Below are 14,214 nucleotides of genomic sequence, written 5' to 3'. Positions count from 1 at the left end.
AATTTACCCTTTAATCCAGCTATGCTTTAGATCCAGTCTCATTCTGACATCACTCTGGAAAATGACTCATCACAGTATGACAGTAAGTTTTTAAAATAAAGCAAGCATTATGATCTGTAGACCTAGAGTATAGTGCAAGTTCATCATTATTGTGATGTAAAGCAAATCACTCATTAAATAAGCAATATGTAGGCATACCAACTCGGAAAGTTGGGTAAACTGCAAGTAAATGGATCAACTGATCACAAAATGAGGGGAAAAACTAGAAAAAACACACATTAGAACACGTATTACTCTATAGCCATTTATTGTTTGTTCAATGATGATCACTGATCCATTGTTTTATGACAGAATGCAAAATGTGGCGGCGACATGCCAGTTTCAGTATGACCAGACTGGGGGCAAACCCCACATTTTTAAAATTCCCCGTGTATCCAACAGTATCACTGACGAACAGATTCATTCAATGAACCATGATGTCTGAGTAAATGAGTAGCATGTGCATATTTCTTCATGAACTGTCCAGTGTTCACCCAAATCAGGTATCCCACTCATCCCAACACAGAAACATCTGTATGAAATACAAGGACTCCGTTAAAATAAGAAATGGGACATTCGATTTAGGGCTGTGGTGCTATATGAAGAAAAACTCCTATCTGTGTAATTCCTTCAAATTGTTGATTGCTTGTCTGTACCGAGTTTAACCCTTTTTTGGCTTATGAGCTTCTTTGTATCTGGGATTAAAAGGGACTGACAGAGAGACTGCTGCCCTCCCACCAAAAATCATTCATGAGTCCTATTGGAAACATAGTGAGGAAGATTCCTGACAGAAATAATAAGGAAATTACTGGATGACGGATTAGTTCAGATGAAAAACCAGAGATCTGCCTGACAGTTAACAGATTACATAATTGAGTGCCAGCCTAATATTGAAACTCAAACAGTGCCTTACACCTTATAAAGTGCTACGACTCTTCCATAAAAATTAAGGAAAAAAACATAACAGAACTCACATTTTCGACGGGCTTTCAAATGCAACAGAGACCTCAACATGAATGTAACGCTAATGCACAGGCTAATATTACCCCGATGTTGGTTCCTTGATGTTTTAAGGTGAATGAGCTCACAGCAGATAAACGGCACACATTTAGGAGGACACTAATGCACAGCCAACAGTTGATTCCACATAATAAATAAGCAAAGATGATCCGTCTGTGGTGGGAGCAAACATGTCTTTTACAATTTGGCAGGGGAGCCGGTTGAGTGAAATGTTGAAGAAAAGGTAACCAGAAATTAAACCGTTTAACAGCAGCAAATGTTCCAAGTTGAATTTGAAATCCAATCAAGAAAATGTCTAACTAAATATTGAGCTCTTTTCTAAATGGTGGAATGGAGGAGACAGAGAATAAGTGATGCTTTTAAGCTCCTCTCAAACACTGCTGCTTTGATTTCGTAGCTCTCCTTGCAGCATCCAGTCTACTTGGTGACCGTATGGATCCCGTGTGCCAGTAAGCCAACGTTCCCAGAGGTCACGCCTGCCATGGAAATTCTGCCATCCTTGGTCATGTACACGGAAAACTCCTTTGTCAGGCGCTCAACCTGTGGGACACATAAATGAACACACACAATTAGCAGCCATAAGATGGAAAGATCGACACCCCTCTCATACCTGTACGCTAAATATGAAGTCAGTGGCTGCTTAGTTTAGTGAAAAGACAGAAAACAGCTAGCTAGCCATATCTTGTTTGTTTAATCTGTACAAAAACGCAGTGTAAAAATAACAATCTGCCATTTTGTGCAGGGTTTAGAGCCAGACTATTTCTTGGCTATGAGCAGTTGCCCGGCAACCAGCGGAGACTCAAGGCAGTCGGTGGTCTCTGCTCCTGGCTGTAGCCTTTTAATTAACAGATAAATCTGACCTATCAAATCTACCTACACTCGATCCAATTCTACCTGAAAGCAAAAATACGTATTTCCCAAAACATCAAACTATTCCTTTAACGTGATTTTCTCTGAGAATTAGCCGTTGTTGTATGGCATCATTTAATTCAGTCGGTTTTATGTAAGAATTTAAAATTTGCTAAATTTCAGTGATAAACATGTTTTTCCATTCTGTAATGTCAACTATCAAAGGCCAAAATGTGTGTGTACCTGGTCAGGTTTGAGTCCTGTGAAGCAGAACATGCCGATCTGGTCGGTGACGTGCTGCCAGTTGTGGGTGGAGCCCTCCTTCGTCAGACCAGCCACCAGCTGTTCCCTCATCTTAATGATGCGGTTAGCCATACCGTGGACCTCCTCCAGCCTGGAATCAAAGAAGGCAGGGTCAAACAGATCTGGAAATGGATTTCTGAACAGTTTGGTGCAAATGAAAGATGGAGACTTGGACCTGAAGTTTGACATCTGGTGCAGGTAATATGTACGCATCTGTAAGCACTTACCACAGTGAGCGCAGATCTGGTGTGTTGAGAATGATTGATGCAATTCTGGCGCCGTTCATTGGTGGGTTGGAGTAAATGGGCCTGATCAGGATCTTAAGTTGAGACTCTACCCTCTTTGCCTCGTCTACATCGCCACACACCACAGTGAAGCCTCCAACACGTTCACCTGTGAACATCAAAATCCACGTTCAGTGTTAAACATCGTGATCTACAGCGAATCTGACCAACTCAATGTGGTCGAAAAAGGAGAACTGTAAATTTGCAACCAGTAAAGTGTATTTTGGAACTTAAATTAGATATGAGGGGTTACACATGACAATCATACAATTGTAAGCCAAAACAGACTTAAAAATATAACATTTATGGCTTCCTTCAGTGAGATTTGAATGAGATCTCATTCAGAACATGTTTTAAGAAGACTAGAGATCACTTGGGCTGCTTCATTGTTGATTAATCTGTCAATTTTTTTCTCGAGTAATCAATCAAGTGTCAAAAGATGGTAGAAAACAACCCAAAGCCCCAAAATACCTTCTCAAATGTCTTGTTTTGTCGGCAACCAAAAGATATTCGGTTTATTGTCACAGAGGAGGAAATAAACCAGAAAATATTCACATTTTGACTAAAAAAATTGAAATTACTTAAACCAATTAATTATCAAAACTGTTGGCGATTAATTTAATAGTTGACAACTAACTGATGAATCGATAAATCGCTGCAGCTTAAGAGATCGCTGCATTCACTTTATGAAACATTGTTTTGGTGAAGAACAAAACCACTGACGAGTATCTAGATGACTGCTTTGGGGTATATTCTGAGTTAACACAACATAACTAGTAGTATAGGTAAAGGTAAAGCTGACATTAACTTATTTTTTCTCACATAATAGTACAATTGCATTTAGTCCTGTGAGTCTGAATCCTTAATGGAATAAATCATGTGTGACCAGCTAGTTTTTACCACTGGGTGGTGATAAAACACAAGATACAGTTCACACAATCAGTCACTATGAACAAATGCACTCATTCATGTTGTCTTCCATAAAAAAAACGTCTTCCAGAACTGTATCTCTAGCTTTATGGTATGTACAGTACAGCATATATATGTTTCTATGAATTTGAAAGCATCACTCATTTCAACAGATTCTGCAGTTTGGTCAATGCTAAAATGGGCAGACCCTGTCCAGCGCTAGCAAAAACTAACCTGCAGCTCAGTTTTCATCTCATGTCTGTACTGTTATCTTTATGTGATCTTTATTAGTATTTCTTTAAGCTCGTGTTGAATTCTGACTGACCATAGAGACCCATGTTCTTAGCGAAGGACTGGGACAGCAGGATGTTGTGGCCCTGCTCAATGAAGTAGCGCACAGCCCAGGCGTCACGGTCGATGTCGCCGCTGGCGAAGCCCTGGTAGGCCATGTCGAAGAACACAAGCAGGTTCTTTTTCTATGAGGTGCAAATAAAAGAGGTAGAACATAGGAGAGAGACATGGACAGAGACGAGAAGTTAGTAATGTTTCAAGTGATAACAGCTCGATAAAATACCGTGCTTATCACTTGTGGCTTTTGAACTGTCAAAAATCTTCTGATTTGAAGATAAAAGAAAATGTGCAGACTTTTTTTTAAAATATAACTTCCCCAGGCCTTTACTGAGATGACTTGTACTCACCTTAACAATGTCAGAAATCTCCTTCCACTGCTCAGGCCTGGGGTCCACACCAGTGGGGTTGTGGGCACAAGCATGCAGCATGATCACACTCTGCTCTGGGATTTTCTGTGACATAAGAAAAGTGTTTGGTTAATCACCTTACAATACCATGTGTAGTACAGACTCTCTTGTTTGACAGTGTTTTCACTGCCAGACATACAACTGGTTATATAACCGATTATTTTCTGCACAATAAACAGTTTTCTGTCAACAAAGTCACTTCATAAAATCCTGGTTATAAACAAAAATGGGGGCAAACACATAAAGTCTTACAGAGATGTCGTCGAGAGCTCCTTTGAAGTCAAAGCCACAGGTGGAGGGGTCGTAGTATCTGTATGCTTTGAGCTGCATGCCGGCGTCTCTGAAGATGGGCGTGTGGTTTCCCCAGGACGGTTTGGGCAGGTACACATCACGAGGACCTCCATGGAAACGAGACTGAGACAAAGGAAGGACCTGGTGAGATAACCAGCCTGACCTAACTGTTGGTTTGTCTGAAATGACTGATACAAGAGAACCTCACCAAAAAGTTGCCCCCAATGCGCAGAGATCCAGTTCCTGAGATGGTCTGGACAGTGATGCTCTGTTGGGAGAAGAGGACTGCTGTACTGACTTGGACTTAAACTATCAATTGAGTTGAATTTCATTTAGTTTGAAGGAGTTATCTTACCCTGCCACTCTTCAAGACCTCATTATCATTGCCAAGAGCGAGTTGGGCGCAGGACTTGGTGAAGTCCCCCAAACCACCAATGGCTAGGTACTCCTTATCCAGCTGTTTGGCTGCAATGATAGCCTCTGCCTAGAAAGAAGGTTTGAAAATCAAAAAGGATAAAACACAACACAGTAGTACTCCCTGTTTTGTACATACAACATCTATTATTTAGAGACTCTTCCATTTTCAAAATACTAGCTGAAAAATATCACAGTCTAAAAGTGCATTACTGTGGTTTTCCTTGAGGTCATTAGCAAAAGAAATTAAGATGCTATAATATGACTGCTTTTCCCACTAAACCCTGATTGCATGGGGGATATCACTGTGTGCATGAGTGTGACATGAGAGAGACATAGTGGATTCGCTGCATGGCTTGGTGACAGTTGTACCTTGCGGACACAGCTGAGCACATAGGGCTTGCCCTGGTCATCCCGGTAGGCTCCCACTCCCAGGTTCATCTTCTTAGGGTTGGAGTCCTTCTTGAAGGCCTCGCTCACCCCCAGGATGGGATCGGGGGGACCCATCTGCACTCCACCCCACCATGAGCTGCAACAACATTAAATCAGGTGATGAGGATGAGATGGCAAAGACTGAACACAGTCAATTTCCCTCACAAACAGAAACACTAATGTGCCTTTACAAGGTGATGAAATTAGCTGCTTTCTTAAGTTTTCATGGCCTTATGTGACACGGGTCACACTAATTAGCCATGTTCCTGTAACACGCCGTGGACCTAATGCGTGAGATTAACTCCTCATGTGACCTTAGGATACCACACTGACGTAGAGACTCATGAACGACACATGGTCAGTGGGCACAAGTTTCATGAAACAAACATTATAATCCATTGAGGTCCAAAGTCCAAAAACAGGAGGTAATCTGGGACTTCAGATTGTTCACCGAGTCACTTTTCCCACCATTATCAACAACCAATACTCTAGAGTGAGAAATGTTCATTATAAACACACATGCTAGTATTTTTTACCATTTCTGTTACCTTTACTTTTGCGATATTTCCAATACTTTTTCAGAAACTTAAATTTTTCAGTCCTATAATTTATTAATTTCTTCTCATCATCAACCTTTAAATCATTTATTAATCATTTGCTAACATGCTTAAGACTTTTATATTTTCTAGTTCAAGGACAGTGTTATGTCATGTCAAACTTGTATTTGAACAGTTTTAAACTAACTGTGTTTTGCGTGCCGCTCTCTGCTACAATAATTCAGAAAGAATATCAAATTCATAAGGTCATGCACTCTGACCTCTTGACCTCAGCCTGACACAGTCTACAGCTTGTTATGCACATGACACTGCGTAAATGTATTAGATCCAGTTTAGACTGGTGATCTACAACATGTACTATAGTAAAACACACACCAGTCACTCTAGAAAGTAACACTGGACGCTCCCATTTTAACAAAGAGGAAAGATTTTAAAATACTTTTCTTTGAGGCCAAAGAAACAAGGGATTGCATATTGATCTACTGTGAAGTGAAAAGAGGATGGATCAGACAAAAATATCCACAACTTAGAATCACACTAGCTGAGTCATCAGTGCATGGTGAGCGTTATGCATCAAAAAATAAAATGGCATCATGTGAAATATACTGAAGGCATCTCAATGGTTTTATCAAACTCACAAAGCAACTATGAATGCAATGATTATCCCTACAAACATTAAATAAAGCATACACTGTTTTAAATTTCTACTTTTTCTTAGAATACAACTTGGACTTAAAATGGAAGTCTATATTCAGTAATGGGGGACTGCACTACTCCAATGTGCTGAGATTAAATGAAATGAATGCAAATTGAAAACTAAACTGTGGTAGACTACTCGATTCCATTTGTTGTAAAGGCTGATGAAATCAGTGCTTTATTGGCTGCTTTGTTACTGGATATTTGGCTACAGTATCATAATGCATTGCTTGCTACAAATATAAAAATAATCTTGCCACTGTAAACTTTTGTACTTGAGATGTAAATTAAATACATTACAAACACAATACATACATGTAAGACACATATATCTGCTTGATAAATGAGGGTTGCTGCTTGTTGTAACCTTCACTGCGCCACTGCCCATATATTGTCTCAGGTTTCTTCTACTTTATAAACCCTCCAAAGTTTGCAGCTAAATTTAGGACCGAACACTTTGCAAAAGGGCAACGGTCTCCAATCTCCTGCTAATAATTCAAAAAGGATCACGCTGCTTTATTTTTAAAAGCATGTACTGTATGTGCTAAGTCCAGTCTTTCATTTGTTTAACTTGATACAATGGGCTGTTTGATCCTGATACTACAGGCAGTAGACGACACAATGGAAGCAACACTTAAAAGTACAATACGAGAAAACACAACGCCCACCTTTCTGATGATTAAAATGTTCGTACAGTGTCAGAGAAGTACTGCTTCCATTGTATTTGTGAGGGTGTAGTTATTATTTATGAGTGTATTGTAAATGCTGTTATCAGTGCTATGCTATATACTTTTGAAGTTTACGATTAGATAAGATTTCCTTATTTTCACTGCACAAATGCAGGGGAAATACAGTAAGCAGCTAACTGAGAGGGCATTTAACAAAGATCGCATGTATGTACACTACTCAAAATTAGTTAGGGATATGGGAGCATATAAAAAATATTAAAAAATATTAACTGTTTGTGCAAACTGCAAACATAAGAGGCTGCAATTATTTTACTTTGTATAATTGTGAATCACTGCAGCGGATTTAAATGCTATATACAGTAAGGGGCATTCAGGTTCAAGTGGTCTTATGTACACAGAACCTTTGAACAGCTGAACATCAGCATTTATATAAACACGAACATCACAGTGACTGGCAGTTATCTGTGATCAATAGACCAAAGGCCTTCTAGGCAAGCTGCAGGGCAGGACTGCTGGGGTTAAAAAGGGGTGATCATTCTGCAACAATCTTGATACTAGCGTGGTGGTGGAAAATCCCTATTGTCATTTATTCAGTCTCTGAAACCAGACCAATGTGCTGGAACACGAGACGACAAGATGAGACACAAGCAGAAACACAGAAACACACCCACACAGACAGGAATATGATAGCACCGGCTAGCTAAACGAAACCTCGTTTACACCTGCGGAGACAGAAGCAGAGGCTGAATAAAGATGTGAAGATATGTGCAAAACGCCTGAGCAAAACGTCTACATTTATAATGGTTACACTTGAGATATTTTAACACAATAAAAGCGCAGTAACGGATGTAACCTAGTTTGCCCTCCAAGCACACCCTGAAAGGACATCGGTTCCTATCTCAGCTTCACCGCTAGAACTTAGCCAATCAGCGGGCAGAGGCGGAACAAGACAGCCAATCAGCGCACACGACTTCACCAACTACGACAAGTCGCTTAGCTCAAACTGTGCGTGGGATTTGACAGTTGAGGCCATCGCGATCGTGTAAATCCTTCAGAAAACTGCCGCTCAATATGAAATTAAGCTAACTCGCAGCCACCTTAGACGAAATATTATTATAAACAATTGATTTAATACGAAACAAACCTACCGTTAGCTGGGCTGTTATTTTCACCCACACACCGGCGAGTGCTCCATCGGAACTTGTGCTGCTGACACACCAACGTGACTTTCATCAGTAATTTAGCGAGCTTCACTGATAGCGAGTTAACCTCTGAGGTCAAGTGAGTGCAAATCTGAGAGGATGTCTAGCACAACAGGTGTTGACCTGGGAGGTTATCGAGTCATAAACCTGCAGCCTGTCACCTTAACCAGCTAACCGACATGAGATTATTAGCGGCGCTCTCGCCACAGGAGCTAACTTCACACAGCACACCGGGGCCTATTGAAACCATTTGACCCCTGTCTACGATAAGCTAGCCAGCTGGTGTGGCTAAAGTAATCACAGAGCAGTGAAGTTTCTACATAAATCTAATGACGCAATAACTGTTAACGATAACCTTAAAATTACAGCTTGTCTGCAGGTCAAGCTAGCTTAAACTAATGTGAGGCGAGCCGCTAAACGACCATGGCAACTGTATCTAAATGTCTCTTTCTCTGTTAGCTTTGAGTGTTTTATCGCTGTTTACCTGTTGCGGCTGGACAGAACCCCCAGGGCCGGGGAAATGTTCCCCAGACAGGAGATCACCTTGTTTGACTTGAGCAGGGCCATCGTTGGACTGCACTTGGGAGCAGAGCCTGGTAGGATGTGGACGGATGTGAAGGGCAGGGACGACGACGACGCTACGCATCGAGTACGTGCTGACGTCACGACAGCGTACAGTGATGCGCAACGTGGGTGAAGCAGAGCTGAGGCTACAATCCGACTAATCCTGAGAGGGGTGTACGAGCAATAGAGTAAAAAGTACAATATTTCCCTCCTTTCTCCTCCTTCCCCTGTTTTCCAAGGTTAAAATCATCCAAGTTAAATCACAAGTAAATTAAAATTTTACTTCTGGACAGCATTTGAATAAATTTACCTTCCTTCCACCCATGAAAAGACTTAAAAAATAAATAAATAAAAAGACCTTCAACATCATCACATATGTCTATATATGAATACAAAATAGATTAATACAGAGAAAAAAAAATCAGATTAAGACATTTTCTTCCCATAAATGAATGTGTACAAATGAATGTAGAGTAAAAAAGACACAGAGTAGAGTAAAAATTACATTGTGTTGCTGTGTTGGTGTGACTGTGTGAGAATCGGGCGCAGATGACATTATCGTAGTAGGACGAGAGCTCAGAGATTACTTTTAACTTTTGGGATTGAAAAGATGATTTATTTTCACTCCCGTTTATCAACCTGACTGCAGCCTGTCTGCAGAGGTGACCTCCATTGTCATGTGTTGATGATTCAAAACAACTGATTTCTTATGAATTTTCAAAGACGTTTTGCTGTAGCGTGACCATCAGGACTATCAGCCCACCATGACAGGCTGACATGGGACTGGATCAACAGTGTGTGCAAAGTTTGTTTATTTTCATGCACAAGAAGGCAGATTTCCTCACAAGACGAAGAAGAACCTCAGCTGTGGTGCCACTGCACAGTTTCTGAGTGCAACACCACTATCATAAATACAAATCCCAGGTCTGCTCCCAATTCCCTGCATATTAAACTGACAGCTCTCCGTAAGACAGTTATCTGTGTGGGACAGACTAAATCAAGAACAGAGATGAGGAGAAGCCTGACTGTGGTTTTCCTTCACTAAAGACAACAGAGTCTCATTAACAGAGTAGCTCCATAAAAAAAAAAAAAAATCTGGACCTCACTCATTTCTAAACCCTGGCTATGGCCCTGATTACATCATAACAATGTTATGTGTTGAAAACTTGTATGTTGAAGTAAACATGTATGTAACGCTGTGATCCGACCCTCTCACTGAAGTTACATAGTGCAGAAACAAGTGATGGGGGCGGAGTGGCTGAGACAGAGACGCCATTCACTCTGTTACAAGGCACTGTATCATCAAAATGATCGTGTAGCTGTTATTTTAGGGTAAAAATAAGTTACATAATGTGCCTTAAGAGTGATGGTTACTTTTTTTTAAATCTGATGTGATTGCAGAAATGATGCCATTCCCTGGCAGTAGCATTATACAGTTACTTCATTTGTCCTATTGAGGGCAGTGTCACACAACGGACACTGCTTCATATCTTGAGCTGCAGCTGCTATTACAGTCCCTCCATGCATGTTTATCCAGCAGTAGTCTTTAACCATCTGTGGCCATGTCATGTAACAAGACATTGGACATTTAATGCTGAATTACACATAGCAGAAACAGTGTTTAACCAAACTCTTGTTTTTTTTTTAAATAGCATTCATTACTGATTTACTTTTCACCTTTTCCTGATCGCTTGTTGTCTCCAACGTCCCACCAGATGGAGACCTTCACTACATTTCACTCCACAAAGCTCTGCAGCACTCACTGCTTCACCCGTAGTAGCTTAACAGTCATTGAATTATTAGTTCACATATGCGATACAAAATGGTTACAACCTTCAGAAAACAGCTATGTCCCAGTTGTTTCATATCCCTCGAAAAATCAATGAGGGATGTTTCTGCAGAAGTGCTGTGTTAGGTGAAGATGGCATCATACAAGTTTATAAGAACAGCAGAAGGAACAGAGACCTGGAAGAAGATCACACAACAATGCCTGGAAGTCCATGACACATTTCTTTTTCCTGCAACCAGACAGACAACTCCCCCTGGCACCCCAACACAGTGACAGAGGGGGACATCAACTTGGCTTGCATGTGGGACTGCCTGTGTGTGGAGGAGATATGGATTGTTCCAACAAAGCCATGGAGTCAGAGACAACACACATTCTCACATGCAATGTTCAACAACAAAGTGGAACAGAGATGAGGCTAAGTACAATACAGTTCCCATTGTTTATTCAGTGGCATGCTAGGAAACATGACGTGTTGTCATTTTTGTCTCTTTAATATTATACTTGGTAGGTATTTGGTTTTACATCTCAGTGTTTGTATGTGTGTTTTCATTCAGAACAGGGCTGAAATCAATCCACATTTGTCCTTAAACCACTTTTTAGAAAGAAACTGATGACAGTAATGAGTAAGAGAGGAGCAAACAGAGCAGAGCTGAAAGAAGCATTAAAATGAAAGAGCAGCAGGAAAGAATAATGGAAAACTGATAAGAGTGAAGAGTTACTGACTGTAATGCTGAGTGACGCCTCACAGCTTAGCTTGGAGTTTATACCCACTGTAGAGTATATATTTGAGTGTATCCATGTGTATGTGTGTGCACTCCCCCATCGTCAAACACACAATATGCTCACACCTTTGCACTTCCTGTGAGGTAATAGGTTAATAGGTTGTGTGACAGCAGGCTGCTGTGATGATGAGTTGATGTGAGGTGGTGCCAGTGAACCGTCCGACGTTTAAGTTCGTATATCACTTGCAGTAATAACTCTTGACACCGTGTGGGCTCTGTTTCTCCAACACTGTCCAGCTCGCTGTGTCGCACTGTGGTTCATAATATCTTGTTCACTTTGTTTTGGATGGCAGCTCTCAAATATGCAGTCGCACATTTTTATTTAAGGGGTTTGATTTGATCACAAGTGAAAGGAAAAAAGTGCTGCATCTCAATTATATTTTCAGTGTATCTGCCTCCATATGCTTCATGTATGTCAAACTGCAATGCGTTCAGTCCTCTGTGCAAAGACAAATGAATAAAACAATGACATGATGAGCTTCTTTGGTTAAGCCTCCAGTGTTTGACGTATGTGTGCTTATATTTTATGACTGAGAGAACATCTAGTGCATGTGTGTGTGTGTGTGTGTGTGTGTGTGTGTGTGTGTTAAGAAATTAGGGCAAAGTTTAAGCTAAAGTGAATGCCTCATAAATCATGCTTTTTACAATAAGTACAGTCAAATAGTGAACATGAAAGTCTCTCTTGGCAGTGATCTGAGAATTAATATTGTGACTTTAAAGGCCCTGCACTTCCAGCCACACAGGTGTTTTCACAGTTTGCTGATTAGAGCTCTTCTCTGGATTAGCACACACTTCAGACTTGTCATAGCAGGAGAAGCACAGCTGTTATTACAACAACATAAACAATGACTCCGTATTCAAGGGTCTCTGCAAGCCATGCCAGCGTGACACTGAACCAGCCTGCATGATGGCAGGACCCTGAAGCCAACTGGAATTCATCCATCATTAATTTGATTATTTATGCCTGTTTTTCTTACTGCTACATGTCCAAAAGACCCCTTTTGTTGTGCCTCTGGGCAGTACATATTACACTTCAATCATTCTAATTATTAGACGGCCGTGGTGACCACATGTCATTATCAGAACTGCTTCACTAAACCTCAATCTGACCAAAATCTGGTCAGCCAGAATAAGTGAAAACACCTGTGAGGGTGTACCGGGCCTTTAAAACATGACGTTTTAATAATGTAAATGTACTTCTGTGTTATCATGGGTGTGAATACACCTCAGGGCCACCAAGCTATCAGAACAAATGTTGTTTACCATAAAGATTATTAACCCTTTCATGCATTAGTTATTACATCTCAAGGAAATATTTGTAATGTTTGTTTCAATTTTCTTTTTGCATTTACATAGATGTAAGGAAGCCAGACAGGTAAAAGCAACATTTTCCATTAATTAAGATGCTGGACATGCTTTTCACCAGATCTTAATAATATTTTTCTTGTTTATCCTTTATTTTTGACTGAAAATACATTTGTCAACTCCAGCAGCAAAAGGTATATTCTGCCTATTGGGCCTATACTTAGTTCAAATCTAAAGACTGTTTAATATTGGTGTTTGATTAAACTATCAAACTACTAAGAGAGTTTATTATTTCATAATTTAAAGTAAAATACTCAAAATAAGGCAGATCTGAAAAAGCAGAATAAACCCTTTGGTGCAAATAACATCCACTGGAGTAGACAGATGAAAATGTACAAGAAAAATGTTAATCAAATCTTGATAAAAGTATTTTGAATACCTTATTTAGTTGAGTCTTTGAGGGTTTTAGAGGGTTTAACAGTTATTCCAGAGGGACTTGGTTTATCTCGTCTTCCCTCCACCATTTTGAATTCATAATGCCATATGCCAAAATGACAAAGAGATATAAAGATAATATTTAAATTGAATTGTGGACACACACGACTCCGGGGATCCACTGCCTGGTGAGTGGGACATGGTGCTCCAGCTTAAATGGTTATGAAAGGGTTCATTTTTTATAAGAGCTACGACATCGAGCTGTACATTTTGTGTTGATTTTGGCAGCCCTTTTTGTCAAAAGATGACGATGAAACAAAGTAAAGTTTGTTTTAGTGTCGCATCACCAGATCACAGAGCAGCTTCTTTCCTCAGGCTTTCCCCCAAATTCATCCTCAGCACTGCAACGTGAAAAATAGTTTTAATTTTGTGACTTTTCCGACCAAGATAAATCAGAATTCAACCCTGTGACAGGAATTAAGATTAACTAAAATAAAGAGAAATAGACAATCTTCTTGCTGCTCGTTTCATAACCAGTTAAAAGTTCCTTGTAGTACATTTAATAATTGATTTGTACTGTAATAGTATTGTCAACCCACTTTTCTATATGGTACTCAGTATTTTATTCAACTAGAAACTTGAATCCCATATTATTTATTATTTTCATGTTTAAATTGGATGCTGCAATGTGATTTCTGTGGTTTCTGTGGAGGAAAAACAAACACTGTCCCCAGTGACTGTCATAAGAGACACACAATTAGAATACGATCCAAAAATACCACTGATAGTTGCACAGATTTTCTGGGGCAAACATGAATAAAATGTTGATCTAAATGACTTTAAGACAAGACAGTAGAGACGATGATGATGGAATAAAAGACGAATAATCAGCATCG

At 40.0% G+C, this 14,214-nt stretch overlaps 1 protein-coding gene across 1 annotated transcript; it reads right to left on the bottom strand.

Annotated features, from left to right (window-relative positions):
* Positions 1-290: 290 nt before the first annotated feature.
* On the bottom strand, positions 291-9,086 carry got2b (glutamic-oxaloacetic transaminase 2b, mitochondrial). The gene is made up of 10 exons (XM_084349268.1): positions 8,928-9,086; positions 5,240-5,396; positions 4,809-4,937; positions 4,662-4,721; positions 4,415-4,576; positions 4,103-4,207; positions 3,730-3,880; positions 2,439-2,604; positions 2,152-2,302; positions 291-1,599 (listed from the first exon to the last, which is right to left on the bottom strand). The coding sequence occupies exons 1-10, from the start codon at positions 9,008-9,010 to the stop codon at positions 1,477-1,479; spliced, it is 1,287 nt and encodes a 428-aa protein (XP_084205394.1). The 5' UTR covers positions 9,011-9,086; the 3' UTR covers positions 291-1,476.
* Positions 9,087-14,214: the final 5,128 nt, after the last annotated feature.

This window comes from Pagrus pagrus (assembly GCF_965226575.1).
Source record: "Pagrus pagrus genome assembly, chromosome: 1".
Taxonomy (NCBI): Eukaryota; Metazoa; Chordata; class Actinopteri; order Spariformes; family Sparidae; genus Pagrus; species Pagrus pagrus.
This window is presented reverse-complemented; position numbering and strand designations above follow the sequence as displayed.

What these genes read in the sequence shown, in the direction of transcription:
- got2b (XM_084349268.1), bottom strand. Translation starts at nt 9,010, where the DNA reads ATGGCCCTGCTCAAGTCAAACAAGGTGATCTCCTGTCTGGGGAACATT. An exon ending in TGCTCAGCTGTGTCCGCAAG is followed by an intron (nt 4,938 to 5,239) that starts GTACAACTGTCA and finishes CCTTCTTTCTAG; the next exon opens with GCAGAGGCTATCATTGCAGC. An exon ending in CCAGATCTGCGCTCACTGTG is followed by an intron (nt 2,303 to 2,438) that starts GTAAGTGCTTAC and finishes CTTTGATTCCAG; the next exon opens with GCTGGAGGAGGTCCACGGTA.